The sequence below is a fragment of the Vombatus ursinus genome, unplaced genomic scaffold (assembly GCF_900497805.2).
Source record: "Vombatus ursinus unplaced genomic scaffold, bare-nosed wombat genome assembly UNPS02009173.1, whole genome shotgun sequence".
Lineage (NCBI taxonomy): Eukaryota > Metazoa > Chordata > Mammalia > Diprotodontia > Vombatidae > Vombatus > Vombatus ursinus.
This window is the reverse complement of record NW_020948951.1, coordinates 9,837,988-9,856,907: the sequence shown is the minus strand read 5'-3', so window position 1 is coordinate 9,856,907 and position 18,920 is coordinate 9,837,988. Positions and strand designations below refer to the sequence as shown.

Genomic DNA, 18,920 nt, shown 5'->3' with positions numbered 1-18,920 from the left:
CCTTTGTGAAAGCATCCTAGACATCCCCGAGAGCCCTATCCCAGTCTCTGGGAGAGAAAGGGGTCCTCTAGCAGTCGCCATGGTGATCAGGGCTGAGGGTACTTAGAGCTGTTGCTATGGTGACTGACCTTTGCCCCACCACCCCGAAGGAATACTTCTGCTGTAGCCATAGTGACTGGCTCCTCCCTCCACTTTTTGCCAGGGTGACTGACTTCTTCCTAGCCGCCCAGTCATCCTGTGAGGACTGATACCCCAGCCTCCAGGTGGCATCCACTTCGCCCGACTCCGCAGGCGTTTACAATCGGGAAGTGGAATACCTGAGTCCCTAGGACCCAAGAGCTTCTTCCCTCTCTCTTTCTCCTTTTCCCCCTGAACTTCCTATGGGGACAGGACATCGGCAAGGCCACAAGAGCATGGATTTGGGGCAAAGGACCCTGCTCTGCCACTTACTACCTGTGTGACCTTGGGCAAGTCACATAACTTCTCTGGGTAACCTCTCAGTTTCTTCATCCATAAAATGAGGGGTTTGGACTAGATGACCTCTAAGGTCCCTTCCAGTTCCAAATGTGTGATCCTATGACTGGGAAGCAAGAGGCTTGCATGCACCAGTCCCTTGTCCCCACTGCCTAGGGGTCAGCCTGGGGAGGAGAAGCTCTTTCCCTTCCAGGACCTAAGCCTCATCCTGCTTGTCTTGGTCCTCTTGCCCCAAATAAAAGTGCAGGTCCAACCCATCTCAGCTTGTGCCTGCTTTATCTGCATGCCTCCACCAGGGTCTCTTATCTGGGTCTGTGAGTCTCACCCACGACAAAAACGAGAGCTGGAGACTGATTAGGGCCTCAACTCACCTGGGTCACCCTCAGGCTGGGTCACTAGGATGCTTCTCCTGCTTTTAGCTCCTCAGGGCCAGACCCTCTTGTAGTGTTTGACATCAACCCCTCCAAGTAGAAGATTGCATGCAGAAAGGGGGCACTAGAGAACTTTATGGGGCCCAGCTGTGGTCCCAAAACTAGAGGCTATAAAATGTCCTCCTAACATTAATAAATGTTAAGTGATGGAACTCCCATCTTGTGGCAGTGAACAAGGCCACTGGGAGAGGGGGGAATGGAAGAGCCTTCTCCTTGTGGTTACTGCCTCTGTGTGTTTACCATTAATGGAGTCATGGTGGCTACATAGAGCTGTTCTTTTCCATGCAAAGAGAATGGGATTTAGGAGCAAGATGTCTAGTTGGGTTGATCTTTCAAAACAAGCCAAGGAAGAACTTCTCACTTAAGAGTCCAAGGAGGGGTAAAGCAGTAGTTTTCCCCTGGAAGTATCCCTTTCCTGATGCCCCCAGCTGTTGGTGTTCCATCCTCAATTTTCATGCATATAATTATCTGTGCATGTAAAACCCTCCAGTAGAATGTAAGCTTCTTGAGGGCAGGGACCATTTTCCATTTTGCCCTTGTATCCCTGGTACCTAACACAGTGCCTTGCACATAGTAAGCTCCTAATAAATGCTCATTGTATTGCATTGGATTTGAGATGATGAGGGGTGTTTTAGATGAGCCAGGGGAGGGATGATTTGACCTTGGATCTGATGTGGGTGGGTAGGTCTTTGCAACTGACTATGGATGCTGCTAACAGCTGGGCTTCTCTTTTTGGCTCCAAGACAGCCAGCTTGCACTAATGACTTCCTTCCCTCCCTCCCCGTGCTCCAAACACAGCAGATTTTTAATTCAGAGTTGACTTTCCCCTGCCCTTGGTCAGCATGTGTGCAGAGGGCAAGCGGCATAGCAGCTGTGATCTTTATCTCAATCAGGAAGGCAAAGCCCGTGTCCTGGTGGCAGTCAGGTGGCCTGGTTTTGAGTTCCAGCTCCTGCTCTGATTCCATATGTGATCTTAGGAAAGTCACTTCTCTCTAGGCCCCACTTTCTTCCTCTAAAAAATGAGGATAATAATACCTAGTGAGCTTCCCTCCTCAAGATGTGAGAAAAGAACTTTGTGCCCATATTGCATTCCATTCAATTCATGGGAGGGAATTATCATTATTAAGCATCATTTCCAGCCTTATTTCACACTATTCCCCACAGTGCACTTTACATTCCAGCCAAATTGGACTAGATGCTGTTCCCCAGACTTCCCATGCCATCTCTCACCTGTATGCATTCCTACAAGCCATCACCAATGCTTAGGATGCATTCCCTGCTAAATTCTGCCTCCTGATTCCTTTTCCTTTACGGTTCAGCTTATCTGTCTCCACTGGGAGGCCTTTCCTCATTTCTCCAGTCCATGTCCTGTCTCTCTGTTTGTCTCTCTTTTTCATTCTGTCTCTGTCTCTCCATCTCTTTCTTTGTCTCCCTCTCCCCCTCCTTCCCATTTTCTCTCTCTCCCCCTTTCCCTCCTCCCTCCTTCCCTCTCCCCCTTCCTCCTTCCCTCTCTCTGTCTCTCTTTCCCTTCTTCCTTTCCTTTCTCTCTCTGTCTCATCTTGTATTTATTTATCTGGGTACATATTGTATCCCTCCCAGGAGAATGTAAGCTTCTTGAGGACAGGGACTATTTTACTTATGTCTTCATATTACCAACACAAGTAGGCAGCTAACAAAAGTTTGTTGAATTGAATTGGGAGTTGTGGGCAAAGATAAATAAGATTACCATATTGGTCTGAAAGCAGGGATCCATTGATAATAGAACCCACCTTTAAAGTGAGATCCTTTTGAAATCAATACAATTTTGAGTGCAATTATTTAAAAAATACACAAGATTACTCAAACATTTAAAGGAAATGAAAGTGAATTCACAGAATTCCCTCTCTAAGATCTGGAAGGGACCCGAGTTTATCTAGCCCAACTTGGACCTGACCAAGCATCCCTCTCCTAACATGCCCAAGTCTAGCCTCTGTTTGAAGACCCTAAATAACAAGTCCTGCAATCACCTGAAAGTCTTTCAGATAATTGATGCCCTCACCTTGAGTCTCCACTGTTTTGTGATAAACATACCTAATTCCTTCAACAGATATTAATAGCTATCATTTCCATAGCTCTTGGAGATTTTAAAAGAGTTTTATACATGTTACCTCATTTTCTTCTCACAAAAACCCTAGGAGGCAGGTGCTATTATTATCCCCTTACAGATGAGGAAACTGAGACTGACAGGTTAAATGACTTGCCCAGGGTCACCCAGATAGTAACTATGTGAGACTGAATTTGAGCTCAAGTTTTCCTAACTCCAGACCCAACACTCTATCCACCTCTTCATCTGGCATGTTTTCCAGTCCTGCTATCCTAGCCATTTTCTTCTGGCCACCATCTACTTTGTCTACATCAGAGATTTCCAAACTTATTTGGCTTACTGCCCCCTTTTCAAAAAAAAAAGAAGTTACTCAGCGCCCCTCTAGAAATCTACGTTTTTTAACCCTTTAACTTTTCAAAAAATTTGCATCATTTCAAAAAAATATACAATTTTTAAAAAATGATGCACCTTAAATTTAACAATTTAATGTAAATTTGTTTTTTTTCTGCATTGAAATTTTGATGATGCAATATTGCGTCGTGTAACCATATAGTATCATATTGTAAACAAGTCATTACACACACATATTCCTGCAAATGCATGCTGACTTTCCTGACAATATACATGACACACTCGTCTGCTGACATTTGCTTGTTAAGACCTGTCAGCACACTTGACCATTGATGGGTTATAACTTGCATTTTGTGTGTTATTTGGAAAATAATGTAATCACTACTACTTTAACTCTGTTATACAATAGATGAAACATGTATGAATGGTTTTTCAAAAATTCCTTCTCTTTCCTTATGCTTGTACCGCCCTGTTATTTTTATTCAACACCCCCAATTGCACCCGAAGCTACTACTGTCCCCCTGGATCATTCCAGTGCCCCTACCGGGTGGTATCACCCACTCTGGGTACTTCTGGATATCTTTCCTAAGTGTGATATCCAGAACTGAACACTGCAGGGCCTGGCTAAGGCAGAGAAGAGAGCATTATGATGTCCCTAATCCTGGACACTCTGCCTGTGAAAGCAGATAAAGTACTTTTTTGTTCACCATAGCACAGTGTTGACCCACATTGAGTTTGTGGTCCACTGACTTTTTTTCATAGAAGCTATGGTTAAAATTTATGCTCTGTTTGTCATGGGTTTTTACTAGTTCTTACTATATTGCTTTTTTTTTTTTTGCTTTTTTTGGTGAGCAATCCAGGTTATGTGACTTGCCCAGGGTCACACAGCTAGTAAAAGTGTCAAGTGTGTGAGGCCGGATTTGAACTTAGGTCCTTTTGACTCCAAGGCCAGAGCTCTATCCACTGAGCCACCTAACTGCCCCTATATTACTCTTTGATATTTATCGTCAGTGACTCGTCTTTGCTTCTATCTTCTATACATGTAGGATGTCTCTTCCCTTATAGCCCTTTGTCCTCCGCAACGTGGGCATGGCAGAGCTTTGGCTGTAGGTGGTGAGTCAGGGAGAGGTGTGCAAACAGAGATAGGGCAAAAGAGAGGTGCTGGGGACAAGATGTAGGACCTAAAGGGAGAGAGGGGATGTGATGAAAAATAACAATAGCCAGTGGTTAAATAGTGCTTTAAGGTTTGTAAAGCACTTTATATATATTACCTCATTTGATCCTTGCAGGAACCCTGTGAAGTAGGTACTATTATTATCCCCATTTTATAGATCAGGAAACTGAGGATGAGAGAGGTGAAATGACTTGCCTAGGGGCTCATAGCTAATAGGTATCTGAGGCAGAATTTGAACTCAGGTCTTTAGCACTCTCCCAACTAGCACCAAGTTGACTTTAGCATTCTCTCAACTAGCTGTAAGACTAGCACTCTATTAGCTAAACTGCCATACTTCATGACCTCTAGAAACTTGAACCAAAGGGATCAAGGGCTGAATGATGAGAAGTCCTCCATGCTGGGGCCTGCCTTGAAGCCTCTTTTTCCTAGTCCACAAGCCATAAGCTGTTGGGGTGACAAGTGGTCAGAGGGTCCCATCAGGGGCAGGACACCAAAGGGCAAAGGCCCAGATGTTTGAGCTGCATCCCACACCGAGCTCCACGCTGGAGCCCTGTGCTATGTGTGGTAAGGAGCTTGAGACTCAGGTCCAGGCTTTCTCATTCTTCATCTAGTGAGCATCCTTCCTGGCTAGCATAAGTTAAACATCAGTTGGGAACTGTGTTGTATTATGGTCTATGCCTTGTCTTACTCACGGAAGGAGAGGTTGTGTGGAAAGGTTGAACAAGCTGACATCCACCTTTTCTAGAACTTGGCCTGTGCACTATCAGGGGGGCTGTCTGGGGCTCAGAGAAGATGTGGGGCCAGAACTGCCTGGTAGGAGTTTTATTATATATTATTTCATTGCTGTCATCATTTTAATGCAAATCGTAAAACATATAGTTAGGAACGTTCTGTCTGTTACTGTGGGGAGTGACCCCATTCTACCAAGGTCATCTGACTAGGGCTTAGTGAATTATAGCAGATCCAGGGAGGAGGCAGGGTAGATGATAGGATGGGGCTACAGAGCTATTTTGCACTAATCTGCACTGGTAAATCTGGTAATCTGGTAAATCTGCACTGATCACTTTAGGAGTCCTTACCATTTATTTATTTATTTTTTTAAATATATAATTTATTTATTTATTTTTAGTTTTCACCATTCACTTCCATAAGATTTTGAGTTCCAAATGTTCTCCCCCTCCTTTCCCTTCTCCCTCCCCAAGATAGTGTGCAATCTGACATAGGCTGTACTTATGCATTCATATTAAACACATTTTCACATTAGTCACATTGTAAAGAAGAATTAGAACTAATGGGAGGAACCACGAGAAAGAAGAAACAAAACAAAACAACAAAAGAAAAGGAGAACAAATAGCATGCTTCCATCTGCATTCAGACTACTAAGTTCTTTCTCTGGATGTGGATAGCATAGTTCTTACCACTTCTATGTGTCCTGGATCCCTTTAGCAGTCTGTCTGGTGAAGCCTATGGACTCCTGCTCAGAATAATGTTTTTAAATGGCAGCTAAATGGTACAGTGGATAGGCTGCTGAGCCTGGAGTGAGGAAGACATGAGTTCAAATCCAATCTCAGGCACACCTAATAGCTGGGTGACCCTAAACAAGTTGCTTAACCTTTGTCTGCCTCAGTTTCCCCAACTGTAAAATGAGGATTATAATAGCACCTACCTCCCAAGGTTATTGTGAAGATTCAGTGAGATAATATTTGTAAAGCACATATTAGCGTAGTATGTGGCACATAGTAGGTGCTGTATAGATGTTTATTCCCTCTCCTCCCAAATGCACAAAATAAAAAGCGCAGGATGACAAAAGAAACCAAGTACATTGAAATGCAAGTTATCCAAATGTAAAAAAAAATCCAGAGACCTCAGGTTAAGAACTCCTAGGGTGACAAGGTGGCAACACTACTCAAAGAAAGGTAGAGCTGGAAGATAGAAAGTTGTCTTGACCCTTCCCCAATGCATCCTCTCATAAGATCATAGGACCCTACACTTAGGCCTGGAACGGACCTCAGAGGTCATGGAGTCCAAGCCTTTCACTTTTTCAAGTGAAGAAATTCAGAGCCAGGAGGTTAAGTGACTTGCCAAGGTCACATAGTGAGGAGAGAGGCAAAGCCAGGTCTTCTTGACCCCTGAGACCCATCTTCCTGTTGAATAGGATCAGGTTAATGGCTAGTAGTAGGTAGCTACTACAAGCAACACTTAGAGTCAGAGAGATCCGAGTCTGAATCCTGCATCATATGCTTACTGGCTGTGTGACCTTGGGCAAGTCACTTAACGCTCTGCTTACCTCACTGTCTTCATCTGTAAAATGGGGATAATAACAACATCTACCTCACAGGGTTGTTGTGAGACTCAAATGAGGTAATGTATGTAAAGCACTTTGTAAACCTTAAAACATTGTATAAATGCTAGCTATTACAGTTCTATTACCACCTGATAGTTTAACCTCTCTTTAAATTCATATCTGTCAAGGAGTTCCTTGTGTTTCCAACTCCCCTTTTTTCTACTCACTGGAAATATTTCTGATTCACAGTTTCATTCTTGAGAGTGACCCATCTCTCTTGAGTTTACTTCTTCAACATATTAGGCTACTGGATATGACCTATCCTTTTCTTGAACTCTTTGAAATCTGGTCTTTCAAAATTTAGGGAGCATATTAGGCCACATGTACTGAGATTCCCTCTCTTTCTCTATCACAAACTCTATGATGGCACTTAATAAATTCATGTTGGTTGGATTGATTCAATGATGGAATGGTCATTTGCTCCTAAGGTTCTTTTCTTTTCTGTTTTAGTAACCAGTTTCTCTTTGTTGGTCAGAATCCAGTTCAGAACAGAAATTCCCCTTTTCACTTTCTCCAAATACAGAAAGATGAACATTTTTCCCAAGGTGAATTACAAATTTATCAACTCTTCTGCTTTTGGTAGAGAGAGTGCCAACAGATGGCTTGGTAGTTGAAGTCCGCCATCACTACTGTAGCATGCTTCTGGGTCCGTATCAGGTTTGTGATATGTTTCTTAAATTCTTCATCTAATTCCTCCATCTGTTCAGGTGGAATGTAGAATATATTTTTATAGCAGCATCACCTCTCTTTCTCCTTCTGTTCATCTTCAAAGGTCCGGGATGCTCTCTACTGTTTCTTTTCTAACGTTTCTAGATCTCATCATATGAGTATATCTTCTTAGTATTCATAAGTCACATAATTTTAAAGCTGACTGCCTAGTCTAACTCATACTTGGAAAAGAATCCACTTTACCATATCCCCAGTAAGCAATGATCCAGATGAATTGAGTGTCTAGCTTCTGGGTGCTATGGGGAAAACAGAAATGATAAGACAGGGTCTCTTCCTTCAAGAGTTTTAGAACTTAATTCAGGGCACTGAATGATACACATTAAAAGGGTAACTAATAATATCGTGCCAGACAGAACATGATTATACTAAATGAGGTAAGTGCTAGAGGAGGCGTCAAAAATGAGAATTCACTTTAGGCAGGGATTATTATTTTTTTAAATTAATTTATTTTAATTATCAACAATCACTTCCATAAGCTTTTGAGTTTTAAATTTTTCTCCCCTTCCCTCCCCACCACCCTCCCCAAGATGGCACACAATCTGATATAGGCTATACATATACATTCTTATTAAACATATTTTCATATTAGTCATATTGTAAGTAAGAATTAGAACCAATAGGAGGAACCACCAGAAAGAGGAAACAAAACACAACAGAAGAAAAAAATACCAAATAGTATGCTTCGATCTGTATTCTAATTCCATAGTTCTTTCTTCTGTGTGGATAGCATTTTCCATCATGAGGCCTTTGGAGATGTCTTAGATCCTTGTATTTCTGAGAAGGGTTAAGTCTATCAATATTAGTCATCACACAATGTGGCTGTTATTGTGTACAATGTTCTCCTAGTTCTGCTCGCTTCACTCAGCATCAGACCATACAAGTCTTTCCAGGTTTTTCTGAAGTCAGCCTGTTCGTCATTTCTTATAGCACAATAGTATTCCATTACATTCATACACCACAACTTGTTCAGTCATTCCCCAATTGGGCATCCTCTCAATTTCCAATTCTTTGCCACCACGAAAAGAGCTGCTATAAATATTTTTGTACACGTGGGTCCTTTTCCCATTTGTATGATCTCTCTGGGATATAGCCCTGAAAGTGCTATTGCTGGGTCAAAATGGTATGCACATTTTTATAGCCCTTTGGGTATAATTCCAAATTGCTGTGCAAAATGGTTGGATCATTTCACAACTCCACCAACAATGCATTAGTGTTTCAATTTTCCCACATCTTCTCCAATATTTATCATTTTCCTGTTTTGTCATGTTGGCCAATCTGATAGGTATGATGTGGTACCTCAGAGCTGTTTTGATTTGCAGTTCTCTACTCAATAGTGATTTAGAGCATTTTTTCATATGACTATAGATGGCTTTAATTTCTTCATCTGAGAACAGGGATTATTATGGAAGGTTTAAAGGTGAAAGTCGAATTTGAGCTAGACCTTAAAAGATGGCTAGAAGTTAGACAGTCATAGAAGAGGGCAGAAGACATTCTGAGTGAAGAGTTTAATCCAAGATGCAGAAGTTCAAAAGTCCGCAAGGTTGTTCATGGAGACCAGTTTGATTGATGAAGAGTGCTAAACTTCTGGCAATAATAACAATAGCTACCATTTATATAATGCTTATTATGTGCCAGGCACTGTATTCAGAACTTTCCAATTATTATCTCTTTTAATCCTCACAACAACCCTGCAAGGTAGGTGCTATTATCATCCCTATTTTACAGATGAGGAAACTGAGGCAAACAATGGTTAAGTGATTTGCCCAGAGTCATGCAGCTAGTGAGTGTTTGAGGCTGGATTTGAACTCAGGTCTTCCTTACTCCAGTACTGGTACTCTATCCATTGTACTACCTAGCTGCCTCTCACAGTAATGTAAAACTATGCCCAGTAGCATTTCACAGGAACTTTAGTTTTCCTTTTGCAGGGTGGCATTGAGATCTTCTGAGACCACAAGTGAGACCAAGGGTTCCAACACTGTTCCTTGGTAACAGGACACTTAGATCCCAGCTAAACTTTAAGTAAAGCATTGTAAGTCAATAAAAGCCTCTTGGTTGGCTATCCCAGGCCATAGTACATCAAAGTGCTAATTACATGCCGTGAGCTGGCCAAAACCTCCATTGGCAGTCTTCAGCTCCTACTTGAGAAAAAATGGCATTGGAATAGACTTCCGATCTGAGGCAGGATTGGCTTCCATTTCTCGGTCTCCTTGGATATAGCACATTTCCCAAACTAACTTGACCCCTTTGAGGTATGGACTAGCTCCAGGACAAAGGAGGCTCTGGAAGGTATTAAAGTAAGGTAAAATTCAGCCTGCTTTCTTATCTCCCCAATGCTGTCCATTAAAAGTCTTTTTGATAACACATAATTAATTTTTAGTGTTATGGAAAGGGGAGATACTAGTAGCATTGGCATTTTCTACAGATCTCCTATTCATATCACTCATAACTCCTGTTCATATTCTTAATATACTCCCACATGCACCCCTTAATCTATTCTGACCCAAAGTCCAGTCACAAGCCCTATCCCACCGTGTGTCCATGAGGTTAAATTGAACTCCTGGCATTGGGATCTCTGGTTCATCCTTTTAACTACCCACACTACGGTCATTTGCACCTAAATGGAAATTTCTTTGCTGCTTCTTTTCTTGGCTATTGTCTCCAATGAATTACTTGTCCTCTTTTGCTAGTCTTCATCCTATGACGTGCCTGCTACTCTCTGTGGTACCAAACTTGTCAGATCCATGTTAGTGATTTTCTTCCTCCCTTGTCCCTTTTCATTTTAAAACTTTTTTGATTAAATTCACAAGACTTCAAGAAAATGTATTTTATTAGACTTTGTTAGGGGCACTTCATCCCTGGCTGAGAGCTCATTGTTCCTATATTTTAATTTGCAGCCCAGAAATCCAAATCCCTTTCTCAGTTGAGATATTCTTAGCCAGTTATTTACTTCCCAGATCTTTCTGTGCTGAATTCTACCTTCCATTGGTTGGTTGGTTGTTGTCTTTTGTTTTCAAAGAGGACCAAAATGACATCACTATGTTGGAGTCGAGGTACAGTGTGTCTGACTGTGGTTGATCCATCCACTACGAGCTTGGAAGGCTCTACCAAAGATCGGCACAAATAATCCACATGAACATTTGGAGTGGAGATGGCTCTAAATCTGTGCATCTCGTGTTTCTTTTGAGCTACTGCAATTCTGATTTGCTCATATAGCACAATGCCTTTTTGATGTGGGCATGCCATGCTGTGCCAGTATCTCCCATGTTTCACAATCGATTCCAAAGTCCTTCAGAGAGACCTTGAGAGTGTCCTTCTACTGATTCTTCTGACCTCTGTGTGACTATTTACCTTATGTGAGTTTTCCATAGAATAGACTTTTAGACAAACATACGTTTGGCATTTGAACAAAGTGACCAGCCCATCAGAGTTGTGTTTTCTGTAGCAGAGTTTGAATGCTCTGTGGTTTAGCTTGGGAAAGGATCTCAGTGTCCAGTACCTTATCCTGCCAGGTGATCTTCAGAATCTTCCTAAGACAATTCACAGGGAAGCAATTCGGTTTCCTGGCATGGTGCCAGCAGACTGTGAAGGTTTCACAGGCATACAACAATGAGATCTTCAATTCTTTGTCCAAGACTTCATAAGCCTTAGCAATACCTTCAAGGTCTCTTCTAGTGGTCTTAGTCCCCACCTGAATCATCTGAAGTGGGGAATGGTTATCAGGTTAAATAATTTTGGGGAACATCTCTGTTGTATTCAGGATACATGCTGTAGATAGGCAGCAGACCCCTCTATAGTTGCTGACTTCAGGGGGATGCTTGGGGACCCCTTATCAGAGACATCAAAGAGGGAAGATTTCTGCTGAGATTCAATGATTCTGAAATGGGTCAGCCCCTGGTTACCAACCTTTGGGTGATGAGTCCCTTTATACTTAACTTGGCTGCCCAAGCAGCAGAAGCCAAGTCCAACACTGGGCCCTTATTCCAATCCTTTCCAGCTTTGTAGCATCTGCCTGAGACTTCAAGAGCCTAGGGTCCCCTCTGCACAAACAATAATTAACATATTTGTTAATGAGGCAATTGGGGTTATGTGACTTGCCCAGAGTCACACAGCAAGGCTGGATTAGAACTCAGTTCCTCCTGACTCCAGGGCCGGTGCTCTATCCACTGTGCCACCTAGCTGCCCCTTAACATTTATTTTATTGATTCATTTATTAATAATTAACATTTCTCCTAGTGCTTTAAAAGTTTGCAAATGACTGCATTTAGAGCCTTGAACTACTGGGAAGAGATTGTCTTTTGCTTCTTTTTCTATCCCCAGCACTTAGCATAGTACTTGGCACATAGCAGGCACTTAATAAATGTTGATTAATTGATTGATCTTCTCATTTGGTATGAAGCAGGTACCAAGGCCTGGGATTTCATCCACAGAGGGAGCTCCTGGTAAAGGACTCCCTTTGCCAAGGAAGATCTATACCTTTGTTTTTTTGTTAAAGTTCCCTGGGGTCCTGACAGTCACGTGGCAGGAAGAAGTGGGACTTGAACCCAGGACTGTAGGACTGGAGGCTGGCTCTCTGTCCACTGTACCAGAGGGGTAAAACACTCAGCACTGTCCTGAGTGTGGCCCGAACCAGATGAAAATGTAGTTGGGAAATGTTTAACAAGATAAATAAAAATATAATTCAACATAGATAATATTCCATTTAAAACTAAGTCATTATGTGTTCTACAAGAATCCTTGTGCATGGTTTTGTGGTCCCTTTTCTATTTGAGTTTGACACCCTTACTCTGTACTATATTGCCTTTTCACTCCCATTTTACAGATGAAGAAATTGAGGGTCAGAAAATATGAATGATTTGTACATAATCCCAGAGGCTGGATTCAAACACCAAAATCTTATGCCATAGAGCCTGTCTCAATAAATATGTATTAGGGATATTTTAAAAGGTTTCTTTTTTTTTCAACTAAAGTTATGCATATATTCATTTAAATAAATCTGGTGGTGACTCTCTAGGCTTCATTGTTTCACTTGCTTATTATAAATGATTTATTCTCTTGTCTAGAGTAGTAGTTCTTTTTATCACAAATCCCTTTGTTTTCTAGTGCCCAGCCTGGTATGTTGCACTGGTACCAGATGTTCGGTAAATCAATCAATAATAATAATAGCTAACATTTATAGAGCGCTTTAAGGTTTGCAAAGATTCTCTCAACAACCCTGGAAGGTAAGTTCTATTATTATTTCCATTTTACAGATAAGAAAACTGAGGGAGACTGAGGTTAAGTGACTTGTCAAGAGTCACCCAGCTAGTAAGTATCAGTGGCTGAAACCACTGCCAGATAGCAGAGACAATCCAGCATTCACTAACTGTTTATCGTGTGCTAAGCTTTGGAGATGCAAAGAAAAAGCAAAACAAGTAGTTGCCCTCAAGGAGCTTACACTCTAGCGGGCATGGATCCAATTGTTTAAAGTAGAGACACTTGTTTTTATTCATTTTTATCATTAATGATTCTTCTTTGTCACAAAGCAAGCAGTGATGAGAAAAGTGAATAAGAACACGAATCCAGTTGCAATGTGGTTTTACACAAGGCAAATTTGGGAAGCAAATCTAGCCTATTCAGACTAATAACAAGAAAGTGATAACTCATTTTTCTATATAAGGACTATATTTATATAGTCTATTATTATAGCTTATTATTAATACTCATTATTATAGCTATATCTATATATTACTATGTAGTCTATTATTATATCTATTACTAGTCTATTTATTGTTACATCTATTACTCTATAGACTATTATTATATCTATTTTCTCCATTATAGTCTAAGGACTATAAAACCTTTTCCTTACAACCCCTCTGTCATATAGATAATGTTATTATCCCATTTTTCAGATTGAATGTCAGAAAAGTGAAATGGCTTTCAAGGTCACATAGTCAGTTCAGACTCAAATCTCCCAAGTCCAAATCCAGAACTCTTTCCAGTACTTTGACTAATACATCGAATGTTGAGGCATCTGAGGGATTTTGACCAAGCTGAGCTCCCAGAAACCTGTAACAGGATGATTGCTAATCCTGACTACTGAGGCAAGGAGAAGATGATAGTTGAACTGTTAAAAAAATTTATTAAAATGTCCAAGAGAGCACACCAATGCACAGTGTCAGATACCACAGGCCTACGGAACACTGTAGTCACAGCAAAACCAGCTGAGGCCAAAGCTTTTCAAACAAGCACACAGGCACACCCACGCATCCACATACAAAGATAATAATCCCGTTGAGAAAAAAAAGAGAGAGAGAGTCCCCCCAACATTGGCAGGGAGGGGGCCATGAGATGGCAGCCGAAAAACCAGAGGCTATGGCTAAGAAGAGACCAAAGTTACAGAAAGTCCAAGGAGAAGGGGAAGAAGGGAAGGTGGGTAGGTGAACGATCATGAACATCCTTTCCCGGCCTCATTTAAATGTAGAAAAGGCTTTGAATGGAAATTTATAGACTCTCTTGGAAGAAAAGGACAAAACCAGCACCAGACTGTGGCTCGATATGACCACTTTAAAGACTGAAGGACAGCTAATGTCCGTCCACAGCAGGAAAAATAAAGAGAAAAGTCCCAAATTAGGGTCCTGTTTGCTCATCTATTGTCAAGTAAGTTTCTGAAGGTGGGGGACCATGTCTTATTTATCTTGGTCTCCCCTTCAGGAGTAGGTATCATGACCCCCACCCCCAACACACACACCCCAATGTTTAACGAATGCCCCATCTTCCTGAGAGCCTGCTGCCGCCTGTGATAAAGGTGATTGTGTTCAGATTTTTACATTAGGAACCCAGGCTTTCCCCCTATTAAAACTTATGATCAAAGCCTAGTCTTTCATTTACAGTTTTTAAAAATGTGTTGTTTTTTTTTAAACCAGGAAATATAAACAGAACCCAGAATACTGGATTTGCTCATTGTTTTTACCGGCTTAGGGCCACCATCTTACGTTTGGTCTTTCAGCCACAATATACCCTGTATTGTTTTGTTGACTTGGACAGGGACCCAGACTGCGGGCTGGGTGCTGTCCTCTGCTGGACTCAATGAAGACAGTTTCCCGGGCTGAGGTACTTGGACTTGTCTGCTGCCCCAAATTCACTTCATACTGGGTATAATTCACTGCTCTGTTTGTTATGGTTCTGAGCTAAAAACAGGAACGGGGTCTGGGGTGGGGAGGGGGCTTCTCTGGACACGGAGAAACGTTCATTCTTTCTCACATCTTTGTTTTAAAAAACAAACCAGAAAAAACCTTTGTTTTTTTTTTTAAAAAAAGTGTGTGTGTGTGTGTGTGTGTGTGTGTGTTTAATACTGCAAACCTTTCTACAATATGATCACAGGTGGGTGTTGCTACTTTGAGTTTTATGCATTTCTATTCAACCAGCCAGCCGCTGGAAATGAGTGCAGGGTGGGAGGGGGGATTTGAGGAGAGTGGTGGGGTGGGGAATAGGGGGCAGCTAGAGAGGGGATAAGGAAGGGCCTGGGGTGAAGATTCGGTCTGGGAGACTATCAATGCCTGAGCTATGGAAGAATGGGGGTAGAGATGTATATAAACTGGCCCCCTCCTCAGACTGGCAAAGAGCTTCTATGCCTGGCTAGTTGTCTAGATCCCATAGGCTTGGCAGCTTGAAGATGAGAGGTATGAAGGACCTAGAGCCCTGCCAATCCAAGTCATCCTGTTATCCTGCCAAGCATAGGGTCTCAGAAGCATAGAATCTTAAAAACTCAGAGTCCTAGATTCTTGGACAGCATGAATAATAGATTCTCCCAATCACAGAATCTGAGAATCTAATCTCAGAATGATAGATCCAGAGAGTCTCAGAATCATGGAATCTTAACATGTCATAGAATTTTTAGTATCTGAGCCTTAGAATCATAGAATCTCAGAGCTGGAAAGGGCCCTCAGAATCCATCTGACCCAACCCTTTTCCCTCACCTGTCATATTGCTCTGAGTATAGGTCAACCCTGACTATAAATCGACCCCACCCCCATGACATTCTAAAAGTATTGTCCCATCCTAGTTGAAGGTTAAGAGTTTTTCAGTAACTGAGTGGGTATGGATATGGATAGGTGGATATGATATACTACAAGAATTAGGAGGTTGTGATTAAAAAAAAAAAGTTGACTCTTATATTCAGCCCCAAATGGGAAGCACATGCACACAGGTGTGCAGTGCACATGTGTAGCTGTCATCTCATAAAGATCTAACATTAGCTAATGTCCATGATGAGGGAGAACAGTCAACAAAGTCATGTATGTATTTCTATTATCCTTCTACTCCCGAGAATAATCATCTTAGGTAAAGTTTCAGCTCTGAGTAGGGCCATTGGCACATCAGTGTGTTGCTTATTCTTGGTTCCCTAGGGGGGAAAAGGAATTCATGAAAGTAAATTCAAATGCAATTTCATGTGCCAAATTCCCTTACCTCAAATAAACAGTCTTGTGAACAGAAGGCTAAACCAAAGCATAATACACCCTTCCTGATTGTTCTTCCTTTGATTAGGACATTATACCAGAGGTCTGTTGGGAGCTAGGACCGTGTTTCAAATACATGGGAGAACCTTGTAGGGGTGAGAAACAGGGATGGAGGGCTTTTTACAAAGAAGGTTAGGGAAGAGGGTTCTGTCAGAGTGGGGACCGGGGGTTGTGCTTCTTCTGTCCTAGTAGCCCATCAGCAGAAGTTGTCTTCCTCTTCTGTCTCCCAGTCCATCTTGGAGTGCTTCTTGTGTTTTCTCCGCTCCTTGTGGGATTTGTGGTGATGATGCTGGTGGTGATGCTGCTGGTGGTGGTGGTGATGACGCCGTAGGCGGTGTGACCTACGAGCTACAGGGAGAGAAGCAAATATGGGCAAAACGCTTTACTTCAAACCCTGTGAATTTAGACTCTTTGAGCGTTCACACGGGGGATAGCCTGAAGTTGACTTTTGCTCTGTATGTAGATAAAGAGTTGTTAGTGGATAAGGTAAGCTAAATACATACTTCCCTCCCCCGTCCCAACCCTGTCCCATATGATTGAAAAAAAAATTTAATTGAAGGGGGAATGTTGTTCTTATTTAGCTGTTCTCCAGTTATGTCCAACTCTTTGTGACCCCATTTAGGGTTTTCTTGGCAAAGATACTAGAGTGGTTTGCTATTTCTTTCTCCAGTTCATTTCACAGATGAGGAAACTGAGACAAACAGGGTTAAGTCACTGGCCCAGGGTCACACAGCTAGTAAGTGTCTGAGGCCAGATTTGAACTCAGGATGATGAGTCTTCCTGACCCCAGACCTGGTGCTCTGTGCACTATGGCGCCACCTAGCTGCCTACTTCTATCTGTATCCTCCATTAAATTCTTTACAATGATCTATCCAACATACTGGAGGTGGGAGGGGCTGGTTCCTTTGGTTCTGCTGAGGTTGAGCAGATCCATTGCCTATCCCTCACCCTTACCACTTGGCTGTTGCATCTTATTTTCTGGTCAAATAACTCTTGTGATTTTTTTGTTTGTTTGTTTGTTTTGGCTAGGCAATGGGGTTAAGTGACTTGCCCAGGGTCACACAGCTAGTTAGTGTCAAGTGTCTGATGCCAGATTTGAACTCAGGTCCTCCTGACTTCAAGGCTGGTGCTCTACCCACTGCGCCACCTAGCTGCCCCTTAAGTCTTTGTTTCAAGAAAAAATCTGGAATCATTAAAAGTGGCTCACAAATATTTCCAAAGCAATCCAGCTACTCTCCTTGTCCTATTCAGTTCTGGGCTTAGTTCATCATCCTTCTGCACTGTCCATCCTAAAGACATGTCCTGATGGACCAGCTCAATGGACTGTCTAACAGTGATAGGACAATGATCATTCTTCATCTGCTTGGTTTTTTTCCCATGGGAATCTTTAGGACAAACTCTTTTGAGTGATTATGAATCTCATGCAGGAAGCTCTGCAACATTCCAAGGTTGATGTAATCAATCCAATGTCATCTGCAGATAGAAGCATCTGGAGGACCTTGCCTCTTCCATTTGAACTGTGCTGGACATCCTCTATGCCAAAGTTGGCAAACAACTTCAGCAAGCATACATCTACTTGTTTTATGCTCTGCTGGATAGTAATAATCAGAGGGGTCTGATTTTGTATCTTTCAAGTAATCATATACGATTTTGAGATATTCATGGAAGATACTTTGTTGGAAGAGAGTCTTTGAAGTTGTATTTTACTCCATTGGGTTAACAAACAATGAAATGAGCACGGTGAGACATGTACCATTCAGTCAATTGTATAGTGGTAAAGATGCTTTAGAATACCATCTTGAAAAGCCTACCTATTTCTGTCTCATAACTTTGTCAAGGATACCCGTGGTATGTGTGTAGATTATTCTCAAAGGTTTTTAGAGATGGGAAAGCAGGAATAAATATAGGTCAATAGTTAGTGGTATTCTCTTGAGTGCCTCTTGAGGAATTATAACGATGTCTTTGGTTTCTTCCCGCAAACTTTTGGTACTCTCCTTTCAGATAGAAAAACAATAGCTGGCATTTGGTTTGCAAAGCACTTTACCATTTAATCTTCACAACAACCCTGGCAGGCAGGTGGTATTGTTATCTTCCTTTTATGGATGGGGAAACTGAGGTTGAGGGAGGTTTAGTGACTTGCCCCAGGTCACCTATCTAGTAAATGTCTGAGGCTGGATTTGAACTCAGGTCTTCATGATGATAGGCCCAGCAATAGGTCCACAGCGCCACCCAGCTGCCTCTATACATTTTGGCAATGCTCTCCAAATTGCGATGCTTCCAGAATGGACCTCCTCTTTGTATATACTTGGGCTAATTCACCTGTCCTTATTGTCTTTGGTGCAGTAAATAGAATGCTGGCCTTGGAGTCAGGAAGACCTGAGTTCAAATCTGGCTTCAGATACCTACTAGCTGTGTGACCCCTGGGCAAGTCACTTAACTTGTTTGCCTCAGTTTCCTCATCTGTGAAATGAGCTGGAGAAAGAAATAGCAAACCACTCTAGTATCTTTGCCCAGAAAACCCTAAATGGGGTACTAAAGAATTGGACACAACTAATCAACAATAACAACAAAAGTATTTTTTGGGGGGGGTTTGTTTTTTCTTTACTACGATTTCTAATTCCACATATAGTATGCCAGGGACTATGATATTAGAACCCAAATGGGGTGGACACAGACTGTTTTTGATGAAGGAAATAATGTTATCAATGTTACAACTACTACTACTTCTACTACTACTACTACTTCTACTACTACTACTTTTACTATTTTTACTACTACTATCTCTACTACTACTATTTCTACTACTACTTCTACTATTTCTACTACTACTACTACT

General features: G+C 41.8%; 1 protein-coding gene across 1 annotated transcript in view; it reads right to left on the bottom strand.

The window, feature by feature from the left end:
• Positions 1 to 16,280: 16,280 nt before the first annotated feature.
• Positions 16,281 to 18,920, bottom strand: part of NCAN (neurocan) — a 52,249-nt gene continuing 49,609 nt past the window's right edge. Inside the window, exon 14 of the mRNA XM_027851361.1 lies at positions 16,281 to 16,432. Within this exon, the coding sequence (XP_027707162.1) occupies positions 16,281 to 16,432 (152 nt within the window). The remainder of the gene's footprint in view (positions 16,433 to 18,920) is intronic.